The sequence below is a fragment of the Geospiza fortis genome, unplaced genomic scaffold, assembly GCF_000277835.1.
Source record: "Geospiza fortis unplaced genomic scaffold, GeoFor_1.0 scaffold132, whole genome shotgun sequence".
In the NCBI taxonomy this organism is placed as follows: Eukaryota; Metazoa; Chordata; class Aves; order Passeriformes; family Thraupidae; genus Geospiza; species Geospiza fortis.
Window position 1 is genome coordinate 1315727 of NW_005054446.1, and position 23834 is coordinate 1339560.

Genomic DNA, 23834 nt, shown 5'->3' on the forward strand with positions numbered 1-23834 from the left:
CAGAGCCTTGGTGCGACTCTGAGGGGCCTGCCCGGTTCGGGACAGATCCCCGGCCCGGCACGGCCGCGGGTAGAGCTCGGGACAGAGCCTTGGTGTGACCCTGAGGGGCCTGGCCCAGCCCGGCCGCAGTAGGCGGGTTAGGGCTCGGGACAGAGTCTTGGTGTGACCCTGAGGGGCCTGCCTGGCCCGGGACAGAGCCCTGGCACGATCCTGGGGGCTTGGCCCAGCCCGGCCGCAGGGTAGAGCTCGGGACAGAGCCCTGGCAGGACCCTGAGGGGCCTGCCCGGCTCGGGACAGAGCCCTGATAACGATCCTGCTCCCCACGCTCCATTTCGGAAGGGTCTCGTACCCCCCCACAGGCCAAAGGAGTTGTTTTTGAGAGGAATAGCGGATTTGTCTTTACAAACAAGCTGTGGGGCTGCTGGTAGATAAAACTAGCTCTATAAAAGAAATAATGGGAAGGATTCCACTGATTGATGAATGGGAAAAGAGATTTGCTTTTACAAATAAACTTTAAACTTGCTGATAAATGAAATTAGACATTGAGAGATGAAAGAAACAATGGGGAAGAAAAACCCCTAAATTCCCTAAGAATTAAAAAATAAAAGGGAGCATTCTGGGAAGTCTGAATCTCTCAAGTACCTCAGCCAAGGGGGAAAGAGAGAAGGGAAATGTGGCTGGGAAATTGGGATAAAAAGGGAGGCTGGGGCCTCCCAAAATGGGAGAGATCCCAGGGGAATGCCCCATGGCCTCTCCCTTTATTGGAATAAAGTCAAAGGACTCCTCTGTCTCCTTTTTGGACGTAAACCTCTGGTGTTGGTGGATTAATTTCCCTAACATTTTGAAACCTTGTCACAGGAAATCTGGCCTTCTCTAACTCGCCTGATGTAACTTACCAGCTGAGGATACTGATCCACCAGTTTCAGGCCACCAACTCAGTACTTGCTCACTATTATTTCCTACAATATTTTCAAGAAAGCATTGATTCAATATGACAATTTTAGTGCAACTAAAACTTTCTATCAGGCAATTCAGTATCATTGGTCCTTGTTAATTTTCAAAGTAAGAACACAGAAAAAGGTCACTAGTGTCAAACATGCAATTCAGTAACACAAAGCAACAAAGCTAAACGTACTGATGTAAGCTGATATGCTTACACTGGGAGACTGTATCACAACATGCAGGACACATCAGGAGAAATCTTTTTCCAATTCATTTTTATTTTGGTTTCCATTGTTTACAGCACTGTTACAGGACTAACTCATGCAAATTTATCACCTTAAATACAGCAGAGAAAACTCACTGCTAAGAGTATTTCGAAGAGCTCCATCAACATAATACAACAGGAAAAGTAAGTAGCAGCAATAAGATAAAAGTGCATTTAGCTGACCTTCTTTAAATGGGAGTTTGGGAAGACTGTTCTGGAATTACCTGTTTTAAGGAATAGTTTAGCATTCTTTACGAAAATCAGAAGAACAAACTCATGATAGTGTTCATTCCTCCACCACTCTCAATTAAAGAAGTACAGCTGTAATTTGTTTCAGAGGAATTCAGCTTATAGGCCTGTCTGTTAAAAGTTTGATTCTCGATCACTTGGGCTTCCTTCCAGGACAAGGGTTACACTCACACATGTTAGCAGTTTTGCTTCTGAAAAAGTTCAAGTGGTTCTTTCCCCCATTCTGTAGGTTAGGCTTCAGCTCTGCACTGAGAATGGCAACAGCACCCGGGCCTGAGCAGCATCACACACACAGCAGCAAAACACTGGGTTCTAAGAACCCATCAGCCTCTTTTCCCTTCACAGATAAGACACTGGCTTAAAGATCAGCTCATCTATCAGATTTCCCCTGAAGGCCTGAAGAGATAACACTACCTCATCAAAAGCAAGTAGTCATGAGCTGCTAAGCAGCAGAACATCATCCTCTGCCTTGACCTGGAATTGACAATGTCCTTGTGTATTCGGGACTCAATAGAACAGAACATAGCTGTGTATGTGACAGTTTGAGAGACTGAAGATTCAAATTTATTTAACCAAGACCTGCAGCAGAGTAAAACTAGATGATCCCACTTACTCCAATATACTTCACCACAAGCTCAGAGTACCCACTTCCAAAAGCAAGGACTCAAATTTCTTTCTTGCTCGTTCTCAGATTTTTCAAATCTATGTTCCCATCCTGGTGGATGCCTGAGGAACTCAGTCAAGGTAAAAAAACCTTCTGATAGAAAGAGCTTTTCAGTTTGAGTTGGAGTCAAAGCTTTCTACTGGAAGGGAAAGGTTTGTTTCCTTTCTGCATTCTAGGGATGTCTCACCGCCAGCTCCTACACAACCAAGATACCTCAAGTCTTTCTACAAATCTCAGAACAGCCTTACCTAAGAAGTACTTACTGATATTTTTACTCCCTCAAGTATCAGGCAGCTTCTTTCTGGAAGTTCCATGATAAGAAAAACGTGACTTACCACAGGCACATATATTCACACCTGAGCATGAATGAGAAATCCTAAAGCCATTTTCAAGGGAAAAGTCTCTTTGTCAAACATGAAAAACACCCCACTGCTCAGTAGTTCAGAATTCAGCTGGGACCTGCTCAAGGACAGCCCATATTCTATGTGTGTGATGCTGAAGAGATATAGGTTGTCACTAACCTCAGAACTACAGGATCTGATTCTGGATTCCTCAGATATTTTGTAGGCAACAGAAAGATTATAACCAACACATAGCAAAATACTGGCCTACAAGGAGAGAAAGAAGCTTGAAGTAGAGGAACTTAATCCTACTCAAGCTCCTAAAATCAGCCAGAATTTCTTCTCTGCCAATTCCAACTGGAAGAGACTCAAGTCCTTACAATTCCCAATTATTATAGTCCAAATGCATCAGAGCAAACCTCAGCAATTAATTTCATGTATTTGCAAATAGAGAATGTATTTAAAAAACTAAGTTGCTTTAAGCCATTCTTGCCCTGTAATGAACTACAAGAGCTATAACTCCCCCCATCCCAGAGGAGCTGTACTTGCCAGCATGTTCTAATACTTTTAACAGAAGAGAAACTTATCAAATCCTATTGCTGCCCAGACTGTACATCCTGTGGGAACTCTACATGAAGCAACATCTCTTACAGCGTGTCATCCACATGCTGTTCTTGTGGCCAAATAGTGGTAATGGAATTCCACAGGCCTGCTTCCAGAAAGACAGCTGTGCTTTTCCAAAAAAAACCCCACATTCATCAACTGAGCTCATAAATGCAGTGCTTTACATTGTGTCAACTGGCTTCTCTTTCCTAGTTTTCTTCTCCAACAAGCTGCCAAATTATCAGCACTATCTCCTTCACAGGAACTAGTTCTGTCTTTGCAAACTATTTGTCCGTGATGGGAAATGGGCCAGACTGTGTTATTAAAGAGCTCTTAAGAGGAAGAAACTAACTCCAAATTCACTAAACTTACCAAAGCAAAATCTTAATCCCTCCTGCTCCAGAGAACTGGGTTTTGTTCACAGGTTTAAGCATCCTGAGAGCAATAAACCTTTCTATGCAGTGACATTGTGATTTTCTGTTATGTTCTAGAATAACGGAATGTTAACCTCAGACAAGCCTGTGTGGGCTATAAATGCTTTGTGAAACCACCACCATGTCTGTGTGCGTGGGATCTGTGTTTAATCAAACAGCTGCTTGTCACACATACGTCAACCTGGGGCTTGGGAGTCAAAAGTTCTGTCTTTATGAAGTAAAACAAATGACTCCATAAAGATGTGTCAGAATAACTTTTAACCTGATAAACATTTGCTTGATTGCTTTAAGTTTGTTTAAAGCAAAGTAAAGTACAGTAAAAGCCCCCTGTAAATGTATAAAGCACACACTCCTCCTGAAGTAGCCTGGTCTCACAAGGAAAAAGAAGAGTTATTAACAGGTAGTGTTTAGAGGTGGGACACAGAACAGGGAAGCAGAATCCTACTGTTCACACAGCAACTGGAAACACAGCAATTTGCTCTTGCTCATTCCCTTTAAGGAATTCCATCACCCACCATGTTCTCTGCAGTAATTAAAGAGAGCACTGAAGGGAAACTGTTGTTTTTCTCTTTTTCTCACACTATCTGCTTTGCTGCAGATACTGATGTGTGAACATGTTGAGCTCGCTGTCAAGCCAACCTGCTTTGTTCCTGCAAGGACAGAAAGTTTTGTTAGGTGAATGAAACAGTGAAGGAATTCTTTCTGACTTTTTAAGCCAGTCAGAAAGAAGTGCAACAAAAATGAGTACACAGCAAGGCATGAAGTGCCAGAGGTTCATTCCAAAAGGCTGCTGCCATTCCTTTGCAGGTCAAGAATGCTTGCTTGCTGTCAGTCCCTAAGTATTGAGGTTTAAACAGAGATTTTGGACACAACTTCACATTGGTCTTACTGTGTAGGTAAGGAATGTTTGAAAAAGTCTTCCCAACAGCCTCCGCAGGGTAAAGAAAGCAGCAGAAAACTGAGTACAAAGGTGAAGGCAAGACTTTTTGCATAATTTTATAAGGGCCTGAAGGACTTTGTAGGAGTGGAAGACTGTATGTTTTCATAAATGGGAAGGAACTGTAATTCCAAAAAAAATAAAAAAACAGGAAGAAAAAGCTGCATTGTGAGACAGAAGTTTTAAATGACAGTCCATAGGAAAGTACCTAGTGAAAGGGAACATCACCTGGTAGGGAAAAATGCTGACACCTGCACATCAAGTGCTATGACTAAGACAGAATGAACTCTAAGCCACAGCTCATAAGAACATCCTGGGGCAATCACATGAAAAACAATTATACAGAATAATCAAATCTCACCTGAGCAGTTTTGCTTTGCTCTGCAGTGAATCCAAAACTTCTATTTTTTTATTCATGGCAGAAATTTCTTGCTCAAGATTGTCCCGTGTGACATCCACTTGCTGACACAAATGAGCAAACGTTCCAGCAAGCTCTCTATGAAACAAGAGTTGAGTATAATGGAAAGTAAGATCAAGCAGCACATTCAAGGAATAAATCCCTTTGATGTATAGGGATGATGACATTGTGACTCAGACACTCACCCTTACACTTCTGCACAAGAATATGTCAGAGCATTTTAATTTAAGACATGGAAGTATATTAAGACTATTGCCCAACAGCGCCCAAACACTACATATTCAAAATAAAAGTACTATTATTTTAAAACATGTGTCATTACATTTTTGAAAATCTGGAATTCAGCATGAATAGAAGGAATAGCACTAAAAAACCCCAAACAGCAGAATTTCCATAAGGGGTTAGCTGAATACAGGGAACTCACTGCTGGACTTGGTGGCTGCAGTTGGAGCCCGTGTAGCTGACAATGAGCTGCAGTTTCTCCCCAGCATACTCCACAAACTGCCTCTTGAAAGCTCTCTCCTTGGCTTTGGTGGTCCAGGTGAGGCGCTCGTACACATAGAGCAACCCATAAAGGCCAAAAGAGAGAGCAATCAGTCTCCAACCCACAGCCTTCCAGACCTAAGGAAGCACAAGGATAAACAAATTACACAATATTACTGATATTCACTCCCAACAATGGTGCACAGAGCATTGCAAAATCAGCTCATCTTCTCAAATGGAAGATCAAAGGAGAAAATAGGTAATAGGAAATAGAGAACCCTATCTGTCAATAGCAAATATCTACAGGATTCAGCAGGGCAAGTGCTTTTTACATCAGTGCTCCAACTTAAGTTATAAAAATATCACCTAGAATGCACACATACCACACCACCAACCACGATGATCCCCATGGAAGTTCGAGAAGTTAAAGAGGCCAGTCCAGTCACCATGGACACCATGAGTTCTTCCTGGGTCATAGAGCCCTGAGGCAAAGGAGGCAGACTGGGATTTGCTGGTGTTAAAGGGCGCTGAACCTAATTAGAAAAGCAGAGTAAAAACAAAATCAAAGAAGAGAATAAAAGGAGGTTCTTCCCACCAAAGGAACTTCAGCAGCCATTGAAATAAGGAATATCTACCCCAGTCACTCACTGAGGCACTCTACCTGGTCATTATAGCCCATCAAGGCCCGACGACCATTCTTTGGTCCCAAAAATCTGTTCACCAGCATTGTCCATCCAAGAGAGAAATGGAATTCTATGTCCTCCTGGAAGTCGGCACAGAGCTTGTCACAGTTCAGGTCGTAGCTGAGCCTGAAGCACTGCCGGGGAATTAACATGTCTATCTGGCCCCGCACAGAGACTGGGAGGAGGGGTTTTAAACCATCTACACAGAGAGAAAACAAAAACGTGCAAAAACAGCTGGTGAGTTCACAAGAATTAACTGGTCTTGTATTCTATAATCAAGGTGCTTATGGCTTGTTTCATCCTCTACAGTCAGTTTTCTTAGTATGTTAAATTTTGTACACTAAGCATGTTGCAAAGTAAGAGATGCATTATCAATTATTATTCAATTCTTGGTTTTTCAGACCAACCCAGAAGGAAATCTTTTCACAGACCCTCCAAAATCCTTATAGGTAGCTGCTGAAGTTTACAGATTAGCAAGATCTTGGAAAACAAATCTGAAACCCAGTTCTTTAGGCACCATATTCAGACAGGCATCTAGTTCCAAGTAATTTGTATTTCATTAGGATTTGGTGTGAGAATCTTCCAAATTTCACCACAGTCCCACTCTGTCATGAGGATTACACTGTGACTGTACCATATTCATTAGGAAATCACTGCATAAGCTCAGACACAGAACTAGTTCTCTGCACAACAGCATTACTCATCAAAATGGAAACTAAGATGGTGTCAGCTGCACGTCAGCCCTTAGATTAATGAGAAACCCAGAACACCTACTAGTTATTTCAAAATGCAATTCAAGGGAAGAGAAAGGGCAGTATTGCCTGTGGAGCTGACCTATCATTTCTTGCTGCACTGTCTGCAGGGAAGTTGTGATAGCACTGGAGCAACGATCTGACATGTTACGGCCCAGGCCTTCCTCGATGTGTTTATGCAGCTCCTGACAAACAAAGAAAGGTTATTAAGATTAGAATAAACGTAGCTAAGATGCAAGCTGAAGGTGCTAGAGCTTGCTAGTTAAAAAGACCCTCCCAAAACAAAAGCACACAATCTGTCTGCCCAGTGTTCTAACATTAATATCATACCTCCCCCATTTTTCAGTGAAGGAGATGAAAAGGCAAATTTAAAAAAATCTCACATAGACTCTTTAGTTCAGGAAAAGTTCTGTTCAATCTATATAATATCATATATAACATGTATCAATTTATTACAGAGATTATTAAAAAACTAAAGCTTTAGCTCATATCCTAGCTGGAAGGTTGAAATGTCTAACAATGAGCTGGCATAATTACTGAGAGCTAAAAAAGGTCTCTTAAATTGCTTAAGCAAACATCACTTACAGTCTTGTACACTTTGAGAACTACTTGAGATGGGTGGAAGTCTGCTTGGTATTCATCTACCAACACCGAGAGCCGTCTGATTTCTTCTGCCATTGCATTTGACACCTAGAGAAACAGCACAGGAGAGAAAATAGAGCTTCTGAAAGCTTTTCTCCTCTTCCCATATGTAACTCCCCCATTTTTAGTACTTCAAAGCTTTGTCAGCACTGTGCATTTTCCTCACCACGCTGGTAGCTGTTTCAGACAATCAGTTTTCTGCAGACACTCCTCCTTACCTGCCTCTCCACCTCTTCAGTGATTTGTTTGATTTTCCGCTTGTAGTCTTGAGTAAGGAGCTCCAGCTGTTTGTCAATGAAACCTAGACGATCCTGACGTTCCTCTCGCATTTCCAGACAGTAAACTCTGGTGGAAAAAACCCCTGTCCATCAAAATGCCAAATAAATGCCTTTTTGATCTATAAATATATTTGAATTCCAGAAATAAGACAGATTTTCCTGCCCAGTAACAAAACATGTCAATATCTGCAATGCATTACACAGTCATGGCACAGAACAAAAATAAGGTCATTGTCCCAATACTTCCATCATTCACTAGAAGCAAGACCACCAATACATGTCCTTCCTTCTCTCAAACACGCTGGATTCTGGTTTGCATTTCCAATACTCATGTTCCCTTACATTTCTCCCAGAATACAAACTGCAGTTATGCAAGCACCAGCACAGCTCTCACCGCTGTTCCTGGGCAGCAACGTGCACGGAGTCCATGATGAGACGAACATCTTCCGCAATCTGCTTCGCTCTCACCGTATGCTGCTCGAATTTTGTTTTTACTGCTGACTGTGAGATACATTCCTATATAAAAAAGGCAGCCCAAGTTAGCAGCAGGCAGAACCATACTAACACAATTCTGCTTCCTGTACAATCTATTTCCAAAGTAAGTCCCCACAAGTGCTAGCCTTTTGGGAGTAAAATGTAACGAAAAGGTCAGCACACATAATGCTCACCTCAAACCTTCTCTCGAAGCTTTGAAATTCAAGCATTCTTACTTGAAATCCATCTGCCAATGCTCCACCTGAGAGAAGGAATGCACAAAACAACCAATCCAATTTTGAGAAAGCAATCAGATGTTGGACATCAAGAAATGCTCTTGCTTTACACTGAAGCCAATGTAAAAGTGCTATTCAGTCACCTCTTCTATTGTGATCACCTTATTAATAATTTGGCAATTAATACCAATTAATTTACTACCCAATTTACTACTAATTAATTTAATTACCCCAATTTTATACATTTTTTGAAATAAGATACTTTCTATTTTCATCTCTATGAAATGGAAAGTTTCTGCTAGCTTTCCTCACCTCCTTCTGGCATCCCTTGAGCCCTCTGAATCCTGGCATTCAGCACCTCTTTTGCAGACACAAAGAAAATTCGATCCCCTGCCTGGGCTCGGTCCACCACACCCAGCTCATCCACCAGGAAACTGGTGCACCGCTCCATGTGCTGCCGGCGCACCTGAGGGACGGCCATCAGAAACCACACATGCAGTTAAATCCACATTATCCACCTCTTAAAGGTTAGACCAGGCACCCCAATGCCCTCTGCTGGTCTAAGCTACCAAAGAAACAGGAAAAAAAAATTTGCAATTTTATGGAATTTTCCAGAGGTTTTCTAAAGTGATCTAATTTTTGTGAGACTCTTGATTTCCTGCTCAGAAATTTCTAGGGTCATGTCCTGATCACTAGTCTATGTTCCCTCGAGTCTCCACACTAAGGTGATAATGACTGTATCCCCAAGGACCAGAGTCAAAACAGACTCCATAACATCCATGCAAAGAAAAGTAGTTTAAACACATCACAAACCTCTTCCATGTATTCTGGTTCAGAGGCAGATGCATCCCAACGGTTGTTTAAAATAAATATATTGGGTCGAGATAGACGTTCATTCACCTTATGAAAGAACTGCTTCTCCTAAGGAAAATGAAACAAAACCTCTTTAAATTAACATGTCAAATATTTTTAACCTATAGCCAAATTCATTGAACAAGTGGACTTGCACATACAGTTTGCATCAATGTTGATTCAGAATTTGCCACCAGGACAAATACATCAGCATCAAGACAGAATTTGTCAATCCAGCTGTCCAGCTCTGTGGTTACATCAATGCCAGGGCTAGAAATAAAGAGAAATGAGATATTACTGTGCTGTGAATACAGCAAAAACAGAATTTAAAAAGTTAATAGGAGGCTTTTCAGAGCATTAATTTCCCATGTCTGAGCTACACTGCCCTGAGGTGAGAGAGAACAGGCTAAAAGGAAGTAATGACCAAGAAAATGGCACTATTAATTACAGCAAGGGACTTTGGTCACTGTCTTAGATTAGAACCCTTGAGGTTTGTTAAATATATATTTGAAAACATTTCCATAATTAGTCTGTGATAAGCAGGAAAGGAAAGAAAGCTATTTCTCACCTGTCCATCAGCACCAGGTCGTCCTTCAAGAGGGAACATTTGGAATTGGGCCACATTACACTGACTAGGCTGCCAGCATTCAGATGTTCATCCTGATGAAGGGCATGAGCCAGCTGGTTCACGGTCTAGGAAGAGATGGAAATAACATTTCCTGTTTCCAAGACCCACTAACACATTTATCCTCCCTTCAGACCTGTTCACAGACAATTTGAGATAAAGCCCAAGTTCAAATTATTTTCTCTCTGGAATGTTTTCCACATAAAACCTTCCTGAGTGTCCTAGAAAAAAGCCAACTGCTAGTGAGAGTTTATGAGAGATTTTTCCTGTCAGGAAAGGATACTGAGGAATTACCAGGAAGTCTGTGATTCTGTCAGTTATACAAAGCTCAGAACTTCCTGAGTCATTGTTCCCTGCTATCACTAACAAATACAACATATCATCTCTTCCATAAAATGAGCAAGTCTCCATTCTGCAACTTGCTTCCTACATCTAATAAAGAACTCATTCTTCATCTCTACTCCTTTAATGATTAAAATCCTTAACTGTGAATTTTTTTCCCCTTTCCTTTTCTGACATTTCTGAAGAGCTCTTAATGTTTAAGGAAATTGTACCTTTACACTCTTCTTCTCCTCTGAACCTTCGGTCAACAGGAAAGCCTCATGTCCATCTGTCCCTTCTACACGCAAGAAGCAATTAGTGGTGTGTCCAATTCCTGAAGGGAGAACCTTGTCCCACAGCATGGCATTTATCACAGTGCTCTTCCCATTGCTTGTCCTGCAGTCAGATTAAGGACAGTGTTTCAGGCTTCCAAGAGCCAGGTGTGCTCATTTTGATGTTACAAAAGCAAGTTCTCTACAGCCAAGCTGTATCAGAGCCATTAACAATTTAGGTGCCAGAGGCAACCTGCAAAAAGACTTTTCTACTTCCCTATTTAAAGAATTCTTCAAATTGAAGAATTATATGATACAATACTTGTTTCCAATTTACAAGAGCACCTGTATCAGGGACATTACAAGCAAAAGCTAAAGCACTAGTGTTTATATAAAAATTTTTTACTGGCTACAATACTCAAATGCTTTACTGAATGAGGAGCATAGGCAACACAAGCATGTGACTCACCTCCCAAAAAAAGCAACTTTCATGTGTCGTCTTGCCAACACTTCACTAATACCACTGACTTTTGACAGGTAGCCTTTGACTTCCAGTACCTGCTCTTCTGTGGTGACAGGATCAAGCTCTGCATTCTTGTGTGTTTCTAAAATCAAAATACATCATGTCTCTGAATGCCAGAAGCCATCTGGGTCAGACCTGGGTGAAACCCCTCTCTGTGATGGCACCACGTAACATTTATCTGTGTCCCACAGCTTGCATGGGTGTTCTTGACATAGGCAATGACAATTTTACAATAGGATTTATCAAATTGACTCTTTTGTGTATCTCATAACTGTTCATTCTTGGGACTGCCTTGAACAGTCAACAGCCAACACTGCAAACAGGCCAGCACCCTTAGAGATAAAATCTGTCTGTGCCTTAAGCTGCAAACAGGCCAGCACCCTTAGAGATAAAACCTGTCTGTGCCTTAAGCTGTTAAAGCCAATTACTGGTGTATGTTACATGTCAGTGGCAATGATGTGTCCAGGCAAGAACAGTGAAAGGATTATAGGCAAAAAATACCTACTGGGGTTGTGTAATTAATTAAAAATCTCCCAAACATAAAAAACCAAGCATAGCTCCCTAACTAGCTCAGTTTCTTAACATGCCTGAACTTCACATCTTCAAATACGAACATGAACTCCACCCAAATTCAACAATTTTCCATTTTTCTTACAAACATGAATGCATAAACAGACATGCATGTATAAATAAACACAGATTTAGCAGTTCTGTTTAACTGATTGAGAGGGTTGGTGTGTGTTTTGGGGGAATCATATGTAGGCAGAGCACTGTTACTCACTCATAGTCCAAGAACTCAAATTACCTTCTAGGAACGAGGAGCTCTCGTTGATGTACGCAGCCAACTGTTCAAAGATACCATTGATCTTCTTCTTTGCAGTGACAAAATGTTTAAGTGGAGAAGCATTTACCTCAGCCATGTGTCTTTTATCCTTCTTCACTGCAACTATTGAGTTGGAACGAGTAAACAGCAGGGACATTGCGCTACAGGGAAAATCCAGCAAAGAGCAGTGTCACCAAGTGTCAACAACCAAGGGGTGTAGTGACAGGACAAGGGGGGAAGGCTTTCCACGTACAGAGGGCAGGGTTAGATGGGATACTGGGAAAAAATTCTTCCCTGTGAGGATGGTGAGGCCCTGGCAGAGGTTTCACAGAGGCTGTGGCTGCCCCATCCCTGGAAGTGCTCAAGGCCAGGTTGGACAGGACTTGATCCACCCTGTCTGGCAGAACGTACCCCTGCTCATAGCAGGGGGTGGAACTGGATAATCTTTAAGGTCCCTTCCAACCCAAACCATTCCATGACTCTGTGATCCAACCGAGCATCTTTACAACAACTAAATAAATATGCACTTTAAGGACTATCTTCTGTCTTTCATAAAGGAATTGGTCCACTTTATCAGGAAAAAAACCCCAAAAGTCTTTTTCTCCCTTCCAATAAACAGGCTCGCAGCGATCACTCCTCCCCATCCTCTGCTTACTTTCAGGATGAGTTACGTTTTCACAAGTCACGCATGGCCAGCTTGAGGCCCTCTCGAAGACAAATGGCAGCGGTTCTCCCTGCCTTCTCCCTCGCCCCGGCCGCACTCGGTCCCGCAGCTCCTTCAGCGACGCCGAGTCCAGCCGGTCTCCGCTCCTGTGGCAGAGTGACCGCGGATGACGGGCAGCCAGCCATTCCAAGAATAGCCTTTGTGTACATGACTGTGTTTTATCTCTTGAAGCAGAGGGAAACAGCATGGCAATATCATAGAGGGAGGTAAAGAATTACACCTTAGAAGTTTGTTACCTGGCGCTGTTTTTACCAAAACCACAGAATTTGCTGCATGACAAAATTTCTATTTTCCCAGGTACAGAATTACCTTCAATGAAGATTTCAATTGGCTTCTGTGCCTGTCTGTATATTTACAGCTCACATCTGAATAATTTTCATAGATATGCTGTTACATATGTAAACATCATTAAAATGAGTGGGTTTATTATGTTGTATTTATTTCCATGCACTGCAGTAATCTACTCATGCTCTTAAATTTTCTGGGGTTTATTTCTTAAAGAAAAAGGCACTTATTTTGTATCTTGGGGTACATAAATGAATGGTTAATTGGCTTAAGATGTGCAGACAATTCAATAAAGGGTTAATCTCCCTACAGTTTTATAATTGCTAGCAGAATTACTGTTAAAGTGTATGTTATTCAAAATAGCCTGATAGAATCAAAATAAATTACTTTAAAATTAAAAAAAAAAAAAGAAAAATATTTTATTCTCATAGTAGAAAAAAGAAGCAACTTCTCATAAGTTTATATTTCTGATCTTGGTTTCTATTAGTTAATGTAAAATATAGCAAAAATTCATCATTAATTTTCCTTTTCTACAAAAGTGTCCATTAGGTTTATCTTGATTATCAAACACTGAAGTAATGTATTTTCTTTTTAAATAAAAAACATACATGCTTTAAAATTTTAGGATTTATGAAAGTCCTTAGAAGATAAAAAAGGGCCTACATTTTATGCAGTTCTATAAGCATCTAAGGTATTGCTTTCAAAAGTTATATTTAACATTGCATGGTTATATGTCTGCGTTTTCAAAAAACTTAAATATGCGTTGACTATAAGCAGAAAATGAGAGTCTAAGCTCCATAAATAAAAGCTGAATTGTAAAAAAAAAAAAAAAAAAAAAAAAAAAAACAAAAAGAAAAAAAAAAAAAACCAAAAACAAAAAGCTACCAAAAAAAAAAAAAAACCAACCCAAACCAAACAAAAAAACCCACTGCTGAATAAATACATAATACACATTTTGGACATCTCTGACTGGCTGATCAATCGTTTGGTAACAGGCAGTTCTGCATTTCACGTAACACGACTTTAAGTACAATTTTACTTTTCAAATGCTTGCCCCTGCCTGGATTTTTCTCTCCTGGGCACGGGTGAGTGTATGGCCTCAAAACAGACCTAAAAAGCTCAAGGAAAGCAGTTGGGAAAGCTGTCTGTCCCCTTCCATGTCTGAGGCTGCTCTGCCCCATTAGAGTGACCCATCCCAGAAGAAAGGTTCTACTCTGACAATCAGGCAGCAGAAGCTGGAGACACACAACTAAAAGGCACATAATTATTTTTTTTCCCCTAAAGACAATCACTCTATGGATTTATTGCTTGTGAAACAAACTATTCTGGCAGAATGGTGTCTGATAAGCAGAGCAGGTATCCCACAGGCACAGGCAGAAAAGGTTTCTGCTCCTTCACTCTCTAACCACAGGTCTAGTCTAGATTTATTTTTGCAGCTACTGGCTCACCCCAATCTCTCAGCACTTCCCAACCACTCCTTTCTATCAGCCTTGACCCCATTGGAGAAGTTTCTGCAATGGAGTGTTTTGGTTTTCAATCTCAAATAATAGAAACACTGAATAATTATTTCCTCTAAGAACCAGAGAACAGCTCTTCCCATCTAATGTGAATGGGCCATCAAAGAAAATTATTAAAACAATCTCTGACAAATGGAATGAGGCCACCAAAGACCACTGGGACCTGTGGGCTGTTATGCAGAGATTGATCAGAGCTTTTGGCTATTGTGACATGGTATAGAACAGACAATTCTGAGAGAAGCCCCCCTGACTGATGGAGCTGTTCCCAGCCTTCCCTTTCTTAGATTTAATCTACACATTGACATGGCACGAATTTGTGTGGGTATGCCTGCTGCTCTTAGCTGCAGAAACCTCCCTTACAGAAGGTAAGGGAGGTTTTTTCTCTCTTCAGTCCAATCCCAGAGGTAAAGCACCATCAGAGGACCTACCCTTAGCTAACCAGAAGCACCTATGTTGCCACTGCTGCTGCTTTGAACCTTGTGATTTGCTTGCAAGCACAGCAAAGAGGTAAAGAATCAGATGATCTTCAGGCTCTTCCAACTCAGCTTCATTTGGTGTGACACTTAACTGTTATGACTCCTGGAGTCAGCTCCCTGATTGGTTTATATTTGGAATAATGTCCAGGAATTATTGTGTAACATCCAGTCCCGTGTATGCTGTGGATGAAAAAAGGCTTCCAGCTTGTAACTTGCTTCCAAAAAGCTGGATTTCCGTTCAAAAAAACCCATTTTTAAAGCCAATGAATCACTGATGAAAGTTCAAGTAAACAGCACTTTCATGAAACAGTGGATGAGGAGCAGAATCAAAAATGAAGGCACGAAATCTCCTTTGGACTTCCACAGCAATATTCCTAGATATTACCTGCAGTATCAGAGAGGGAAGTCCTCCAGCAGTGGAGTCTTAGAATATCATTAAAAATCACATTAAAAATCATATAAAAATCGAATCCAAATAGCTCTGAACAACGCCTCAGAAACTTTCAGCGACACTCCCTGTTTCTACTCAAAGTCAGCCGTGAGCAGGGCCAGGGAAAGGGGAGCAGAGCTCTAGGGGTCGATGAAGGACACGGCGATGTAGCGGGTTCCTCTGGTGGTGGGCAGCCCCTCGTGGTAGTGGGTCAGGCGGCCGGGGTGCATCAGGGTCCAGCCCTTCCTCGGGGCTCGGATGGAGCAGTTGTAGCGCAGGAAGCGGCAGCCTCCGCCCTGGGGGGACACAAGGGACACATGAACCTCCACAAGGGACACATCAGCCTCCTCCCTGGTGAGAGAACAACTGACACATCAGCCTCCTCCCTGGTGAGAGAACAACTGACACATCAGCCTCCTCTCTGGGGGAACACAACTGACACATCAGCCTCCTCCCTGGTGGGACACCAGAGATACATCAGCTTGGAAAAAGCACCTCAGGGAAGGTGCTTAAAAGTCTCCTGCCATGAGGCATCGCCCTCTTTTTTCCACCTGGGGGGGGTCACCTGGATGATCTGGTGTCTCCTATCAAGGAAATAAAATAGGACTTTGTCCCCACGTGGAGAAGAGCACTTCTTGTCTTTTACCTTTTGTCCTGTGTAAGATCGTGTGGGCTGGGGTCCATAGCAAGCTGGATTGGACCCAAATAGCCCCCCATGAATTCTTACAGCCATTAATTGTAATCCTTAGTGTAAAGAAGCCTGATGTGGATCAGGGCAGGGTTTTCAGCTGCTCCAGGTGCTGTGCTGCACTCCTGAAGCCCTGGCAGGCACTCACCTCATAGTCTATGCCCACTCTGTTCAAGGCAATGTTGATGGTAAAGGTGGAGGCGTCGTGGTGGGGCACCAGGGATGGCTGCTCGTCAGGTTTGTAGCGAACCACAAAGGCCAGCTCAAACTGGGTCTGAGAGAGAAGCACAAAGAGCATTCTGTTAGAGGGCTACGGTGGTTTGGGGTTTCTGAGCTGCAGAGCAGGGTGTGACACTGAAATTGCATCCCACTGCTAAAGGAGAAAGGCAATTTCTCAATGCCATTCTTCTGCCTGATTGTTGCCTATCTCCTAATGCACAAACTTGGGTCACACTGCAGGGTCACTTCCTCTGTGCTGGGAAATAATGTGTGTAGTGCTGGAGGATTCTCCTCACAAAGCTGCAGCTGGAGGAGCTGACCCTGAGTTTTGCTGTTAAGGTGGACATACTGTGGCCTCAGCTCTCTTTATAGAGAGCAGCAGGCACAAGCCCTCCCAAGGATTTTTCCTGGGAAGGCAGTGAGAAGCACAGAGAGGAGAAAACCCTATTCACTGCTGCTGTTGTTTTTGCACATGGGGAATGTGTCATGAAGATTGTTTACCTGAAGGAATTTGGTAATTGGATTCTGGTGATGATTGTTTATATTAATTGGCCTATTAGGTCCAAGCTGTGTCCTGACTGTCTGGAGACAGTCATAGATTTTTCTTTAGTATCCTTTTAATTTCTCTTTAGTATTGTATCTCTTTAATATAGTATAGTATATATTTTATATATATATATACTTAATAGTATATGTATATATAAATATATATATTTAGTATGTATACATTTAATATAGTATAATGTAATATAATATAGTTTTAATAAAGCAATTGTTCAGCATTCTGAATCAATGGAGTCAGATGCCAATCATTCCCAGATGTTGGGGTTGCCCTGCAAACAGCAGACATACCTTGGTGTAGTATCCTGGGTACAGCTTCTCTGTGATGGGTGCAATATAGTCCAGAAGAAACTTATACCATTCTCTTTCAAAGCCTATTTGGTTCATGTGTATGTCAATAGTCGGGACATTCTCATATCCTCCTTGTATTCTGCTGTCCTGAAATAGAATCAGCACAAATACCTGTAAAGATGGGAACCTTGGAATTCAGGAATGAAAAGTACTTGTTCCTGGTAACTACAAATAAATATTATGTTTGTTTTATCAGAATTTGCAGGATGGAAAGCTCATTTCAAACCATAATTAAACCCTAAGGGAAGCAATATTACCATCAGAGAGGCTGAACACTGGAACTTCAGAGGACACTAAAGAGGACTCAGGGAAAAATCAGACTTAATCAGGAGCAAAATAAAGTATTGTCTCTACTTTTCTGGTTTAATTCAGGATCTAATGCCTTCCCACAGCAGGCACTGCTATCACCAGAAATGCAGAGAAAATGGTGTAGCCCAGAACTCAAAGGAGCTCCTGCCTTTCCTTACCGTGTTGTCACCTGTGGACCACTGGCCATAATGTTCCATTTCTTCCACCAGCTCATCACAGGCAGTGTCAGTGAAGATGGGGAACCAGTAAACATCTGGGCAGGGCTGCAGATAGCAGACAGGTGAGAACAGCAGAAACAAGAACAGGTGCTTGAGGCAAAGCAAGTAGGGCTAAAATAAATGTAGACTGAGGAAGTGGAAGGAAACTAAAATATAGAGGACGGAAATTTGTCTTCTGATTTATGTGCCCCACTCCCACTTAGGAGAGCTGGAATGATTTGGCTCTAAAAGTACTTTCAAGGTCATGTTTCTCATGTTCAACTGCTTATTCCTGAGAATGACAATAATGATGATAAAGCATTGTCCCAAAGCTCATTTCCCATTCTGATGGATAAGAGTGATGCTTTCTTACCATTTCTACCAATTTCCCTTTCAGAGCTGCTGTGTAGTTTTCATGGATGTACTTTTCTCTCCAATCCTGCAATTAGAACATAAGCAAACCAGTAATTTTTGTGGGGCCCTTGCTTAAAGAGGTAATAAAAGGCCAGGTACTCATGCAAGCAGTATTTCACAGGTTTTTAAGATCCATGTGTTATGAATCCCAAAACATGTTCTCTTCAAATTTTGTGCCTGTGCTCCTCATCCCACTTGAGAGTCACCATTATTACAAAGCCTGGGCTTCCCATAGTGATGAAGCTAATATCAGATCTTCCCACATTGCTGTGCCTTCTGAGTGTGCAGGTTATCTCACCTCAGGATTGCTGAATATTTGCCAGAGGTCATTGTGGAGGTGACTTGTCTGGTAATTCTCCAGGGACAGTATGTGTCCAAACTGATGCTGGTTTGTCAGGTACATAAAGACTCCCTGCAGGACAGAGAGAAATAATAAAAGCCTCATATTTCTGAGAGCCACCTGTGAAACCAAGCACTGTTCATTTACTCATTCTTTCTCCTGTGGGATTTCAGTTTTATTTCTATCCTGGATTTGAGAAACTCTGAAAGGTCACAGACAGAGACAGTAATTGTGTGTCCTGTCAGCCAGGGCTGGAAGCAGAGGAAAGCAGCAGCTGTGAGATTAGAATCTTCCTTCATACCCTGTCAATCCCATTTAGAGCAGTCCTGAAAAGGCCTAAGAACAAAAATGTTATCCACATTTAGTGGTCCACGGCTACACATCATTTCACAGCAAGACAGAAATCCCAAGCTGTTCCAAAGTCTGCACTGTACTGACTGGTACGAGTTATTTACATTTAGTGGTCCATGGCTACACATCATTTCACAGAAATCCCAAGCTGTTCTAAAGTCTGCACTGTACTGACTGGTACGAGTTCACCCTACCCCTGCCCTGGCAGAGCTGAATGCCTTGAAACTGCTTAATCCTGTCCCCTTCAGGCTGGCAGGCAGCTCTCCCCTGGCAGGCTCTCTCCTGGACTGACCTGGCTGCGAATGTTGTGGCACAGAGCCATGTCAGCATCCAGCTTGCCACTGTGGAACAGATCCCCCTGCTCCAGCTCCGAGCGCAGAGCCTTGCCTTTAACCATGTAAACACTGCTGATGTAGGGAACGTTCCAGAGCCCACTGAAACACAGCAGAAGAAAAGTGAGATACCACTAAGGATGACAGGCAGCACTGCAGCATCAGCCAGGCTTGCCTAAATGAGCCAGCTCAGAACAGTAGGAAGAAAACCATATCAATAGAGATTGGCATTCCAGAAAAAAATCACTTATAGTGCAGCTTTTAAGCTGCACAAATGCTAGTCCACCGGGAAAGCAATTAATTGTTGCTGTGTGTTTTTGCTAGGGACGTAATTAGTGGCTTGAATCTCTTCCCAGAGAGATCAACATATTTTTTCCAGTGATTTAAAGAAACTGAACCAGCCAAAAGTGCATAAGCTGATTTCCAGCAGTTACTGGCCTATAAAAAAGAGGGTCCCTCAAGAATATGAATGAATCAACAACTCAATTTTGTGAATCTTCCATTCAAAGATCACCTCAAAATTGATCTGACAGAGATTAAACAGCACTTTCCAGGATTTTAAGGATCACACTAACTATAATCCCTAGGTGGGAAAAAATGACTTGAGTAAAATGAGATTTCAGGAGTCAGCACTCTCATACCCTTACTCTGATCAAAAGAAAGTCTGCCCCAAATATGTCATTGTCTCTGCTCAGGGGTGAATATAAAACTTCCAAATGGGAGCAGAGACTTCTTTTCCTTTCCTATACACAAAGACATTTGCACTCTCTGGTTCTTGGACATTAGTTTGATGACAATGTGCTGCAGCAAGCTTTACATTTGAGGGATTTTATCAGGGAAAAGCTCTCTTTGCACACTCACACCCTCCTCCTTTGAACAATATCCACGTAATCTTCCGAGCGGGCGTAGTATCCATCGGGGCTCAGCGCTCCCCAGAAATTGGACCACAGCTTCTCATGACGGCTTACCAGGGGGGCAATCACCAGCCTGGAGGCATGAAAGAAAAAGGAATTGCAGGACAGGATGTTACCACAGGAAGAAAAGGAAAATATTTACAAACCACAGTACTGTAAGAGCTGTTTCCTCCCTCACTTACAGAGTTGCTGTTTTGTTAACTCTGTTGGAATGAAATGCCACATAAGAAAGGGTAAATATGGTCCCAATCTCCTCTCTAACTACACCCTGCACCAGGTCTGTTAGAATCCATTTTTTTCTAGTGACTATATAAAAACAGAGCTAAGGATGATTTACATCCCCTGCCTAAATTCCAGGGATTACAATTACAGTGAAAAAAAAAAACACATAAGAGGTGTTTGGCTAACATCTCATCTCTGGCACAGCTCTTCAGGTTCCCTAAATATCTCAGGGATGTGCACTGAATTCCTCACGTGAGATGAGCAGTAAGCATTGCTCAGACCAAAGAACTCACTTGTTCTGTTCAATCAGGATCCTCAGAGTCTCTTTGTTCTTCAGAACTACCTCAGCATCCAGGCTAAAGTAATAGTCACAGTCAGGATCCTTCCTGCACAAATCCCTACAGGCAGAGAAAAGGAAAGTCACATCCTAAACCAGAGGAAGACCAAGGACAGAGCACCAAGAATTCCTTCATCTTGTAGTCTAAAGGTCTTCTGGGTGCTCAGAGAAGTTTGGTTTAATGCAACAACCCAGAGGGCCAGCACAGTACAAGCACATCAGATTCAGTATCCAATAACTGATACTGAGACACAGCCAAAATCACATTTAGCAAACTGTTTCTTCAGCTCAAACTGAAGAGGTTCCTATTTACAGCTGGCCCAAATCCCAAAACCTGAGCTCAAACCTCCTGATCACAGACAGGAAGATACTCTCCCACTAGTTCTTAGTTTTGCTACAGCCCTCCTCCTCTTCAGAGATATGGGTGCATACATATCTTTGTGCTCTGTGACTGGGTATATAGATGAGGGCAGGAGATACAGGGCTATCCTTCTGTCAGAGCAAAGCACCAGTGAGAACTTAGTTCCTGAAATTGGACAAAGTGAGCTGGTATGGAAGCTGATTTTTTCCCAATATATAAGGGCATCAGCGTTAATGCTAGAAAAACTGAAAGGGTGACTGAGAAAAGAAGAGCAATCACTTGATAGGGATGATCCTCAGAACAAACAGATGCTTTAGTTTAGACACAGGCTGTCTCTGCCACCTATCATGTATGGCTCTTCACTTACATGCCCAAGTTACGTGCCTCAGCATTCTCCACCTCATCATCCGGTCCGATCACTTTGACAGAGAGATATTCTTTGCCATGCTCCTCTACAAAAGAGTCCACCTCCATCAAGTGATGCTCCTCCTATTCCAAAAGTAAGGAAAAACACTTAGGATGGATCCATCCAGGCCACTCAGCCTCCTGCTGTTGAAAATGAGTAGCTCTTAAGCCCACTTCCACACATTTACAGCTGTGTGGGTGTCACTGCAGACAATTATGCAATCTTGTGGGTGCCATTGCACAGAAGTACTGTGATTACACAGCCTGGAAGTCTAGCCCAAGGCTGCAGAAGTGCCTAGAGTACAGGAGGTGTACATTTTCCCCACATTTGCTAAGACCATCACTTCACTTACATGGTTGTGAATGAAGAGCTGGATTCGCTGCTTTGGGTAATGGAGGTTACGAAGCCGCAAGAAGAACTGGGAGAGGAATGGGGTGGGCTGCTCGATGAAAATGCCAATCAGAATCATTGGCAATGCCTCATCCTGCACTCAGGGACAAGAGGAGAGCAGTGGTGAGTCATGTTTAACATCAGACACATAACTGTAAGACTTGTTTTGAGAGCTCTGAATAAACACAGCAGCCTTACCTTAAACCCCGAGAGGCTTCGCAGACCTTCATCACACACCGTGCAGCCAGTCTCAAATGTCCATATCTGAGGAATGTAGTTTCCCAGGTAGTTCAGCTGCAGCTGCAAAAGGAAGTTTGCCAGATTATGCATTACAGGGCAGGGGAGTTTTTTTGTGTGCATCCCCACCATGGGATCACATTTGAACTTTGTTTACCTTCTCCATGAACTAAGATATCTGAAAATCCAACTACATGTGGGTCTTTGAACCAGATCCATCTTGCTGCTATGGGCCTGGACTGCTTATTGTTTCTCAAGTGTAAATGTACACAGGGAAAGTCAGTCTATGTGGAGGCAGCAACCTGATCCATAGAGCCTAAAGGGTCACTTTGCAACAAACACCGACCAAATCTTTCTCTCAGGACAGTCCACTTACCTTGGTGGGTCCATTTCCATGGATCACCACAGGCAGAGTGTCATATAACAAGTTTCTTGCTCTCACTCGTGCATTTTCAAACTTCAGAACTATCTCATCTGGAAATGACATTACCATCATGTTAAGGCTTTTATTGATAATTAGAAGAACAATGCCTCATTTATACAGAAAAATTAAAGTGTGGACAATGGGATAGCCGTGTACAAGTAGTTTAAGGGCTACAGACGAAATCTTTAAAGGTGAAAAAAATATAAATTCAGATCCTGTGAGGTAACAGGAGGATGCCTGGGAAGCTGGACAATGACTGGGAATTGCCAGAAGCCATACTGAAAGGCTCTTTCAAAACTGGCAGTGAGGAGCAGCTACTGATGACAGGGACACTATTGATGGGAGGACTCAGGCCTTTCTCACCTAAGTGTTCTATGCACCTGATGTCTCTCTTTGTCACCCCTCACAAGAGTCCATCCTCTCGGCAGAGATGATGGAGGACGTTGCCTCAACACAACCATACAAAATCCTTTGGAAAAAAGACTAGCACAGATACAAGCTGCACTCTGTCATTGATATAATTAGCATGGGAGCCAAAAACTGCACTGCCATTACCACTTTTTACTTGACCAGAATAAAGATGGAATGGTGCAAGACTGAAAACATTAGGCAGCACTGATAGGGAAGTAAGTGAATCCCTCTTGCCAGGAGTAGCAAAATCAATGAGCAGGTCAGGTCAGAAGCCTGGTACAATCAGTGAGGGCTCACAGGCATATTTGGCTGCTTCTCACCTCCCATGGCATTCCAGCGTGGCTCTGAAGCAGAAAGGCAGGCGAGCCCTGGCAGGGCTCTGTGTTATTACTTGCACTGGAAGTCCCTCCCAGTTTCAATCCCCAAGGCTAATGCAATCCGACACCCTGGAGATCAAAGGGGCAGGGAGGTGTGAGATGAAAAACCTGACCTGCACTCCCTGAAGCGGAGAAGGAATTGCAATGAGAACGTAGTTGGTCTCAATGGAATTGCAAACAAATCCCAGAACTCTGGCACAGACTTTTACTAAAGCTTTTTCTGTGGGGACAGCCATTTCTGAAATACAATCCCTTCAGCCATAACTTTATTTCTGGTGTCAACATGCAAGTTGCATTCCAAGGAGAAATGAGTTCCTTTCCTCCATCTCACCTAATGCTCCATTTAGGTTTTGGAAGATCCGGCTTCTGTGGTCTAGACTGATGTTGATACTTTCCTTTAAAAAAATTAGATAAACAACCTTAATTAGAACACAAAAGGCATCCATTCTTTACATACAACTGATCCTATGCTCAGTGAAGATATATCCCATTCCTATAGTCATTTGTAAACTCTCCAAACTCTGCAACCTTAAACATTCCCAGATAATCACAATTTTCATTCAAATCTGGGACAATTAATCTATTTTCAAGAACAAGTTAAATACATTATATTAGGCAAAACTATGCAAATCCCCTCTCCCCCTCTTTTAAAGCTGCTATGTGTCAATAAATCTGCATCATACGAATGAAGCAGACTTACACACAGTCATATAAACCCCACAATACATAAAATAGACAGGAATG

General features: G+C 42.3%; 2 protein-coding genes across 2 annotated transcripts in view; both read right to left on the reverse strand.

Moving 5' to 3' along the window:
• Window positions 1-1200: 1200 nt before the first annotated feature.
• On the reverse strand, window positions 1201-12623 carry MFN2 (mitofusin 2). The gene is made up of 18 exons (XM_005427466.3): window positions 12473-12623; window positions 11800-11978; window positions 10941-11076; window positions 10433-10595; window positions 9822-9946; window positions 9415-9523; window positions 9215-9322; window positions 8714-8867; window positions 8360-8427; window positions 8086-8207; window positions 7632-7758; window positions 7357-7461; window positions 6854-6956; window positions 5998-6218; window positions 5720-5869; window positions 5278-5474; window positions 4797-4931; window positions 1201-4148 (listed from the first exon to the last, which is right to left on the reverse strand). Exons 2-18 carry the CDS (start codon window positions 11972-11974, stop codon window positions 4079-4081), a joined length of 2268 nt encoding a protein of 755 aa, XP_005427523.1. The 5' UTR covers window positions 11975-11978; window positions 12473-12623; the 3' UTR covers window positions 1201-4078.
• Window positions 12624-13770: 1147 nt separating this feature from the next.
• Window positions 13771-23834, reverse strand: part of PLOD1 (procollagen-lysine,2-oxoglutarate 5-dioxygenase 1) — a 14394-nt gene continuing 4330 nt past the window's right edge. Inside the window, exons 6-19 of the mRNA XM_014309671.2 lie at window positions 23422-23485; window positions 22255-22352; window positions 21840-21941; window positions 21604-21735; window positions 21213-21334; window positions 20441-20545; window positions 19873-19998; window positions 18972-19113; window positions 18287-18400; window positions 17948-18013; window positions 17536-17640; window positions 17009-17155; window positions 16086-16211; window positions 13771-15545 (exon numbers count right to left, since the gene is read on the reverse strand). Coding sequence (XP_014165146.1) covers window positions 15390-15545; window positions 16086-16211; window positions 17009-17155; window positions 17536-17640; window positions 17948-18013; window positions 18287-18400; window positions 18972-19113; window positions 19873-19998; window positions 20441-20545; window positions 21213-21334; window positions 21604-21735; window positions 21840-21941; window positions 22255-22352; window positions 23422-23485 — 1605 coding nt within the window. The 3' untranslated portion in view covers window positions 13771-15389. The remainder of the gene's footprint in view (window positions 15546-16085; window positions 16212-17008; window positions 17156-17535; window positions 17641-17947; window positions 18014-18286; window positions 18401-18971; window positions 19114-19872; window positions 19999-20440; window positions 20546-21212; window positions 21335-21603; window positions 21736-21839; window positions 21942-22254; window positions 22353-23421; window positions 23486-23834) is intronic.

What these genes read in the sequence shown, in the direction of transcription:
- MFN2 (XM_005427466.3), bottom strand. Translation starts at nt 11,974, where the DNA reads ATGTCCCTGCTGTTTACTCGTTCCAACTCAATAGTTGCAGTGAAGAAG. An exon ending in TCATCGTGGTTGGTGGTGTG is followed by an intron (nt 5,475 to 5,719) that starts GTATGTGTGCAT and finishes GTGCTTCCTTAG; the next exon opens with GTCTGGAAGGCTGTGGGTTG. An exon ending in AGCAAAGCAAAACTGCTCAG is followed by an intron (nt 4,149 to 4,796) that starts GTGAGATTTGAT and finishes CTGTCCTTGCAG; the next exon opens with GAACAAAGCAGGTTGGCTTG.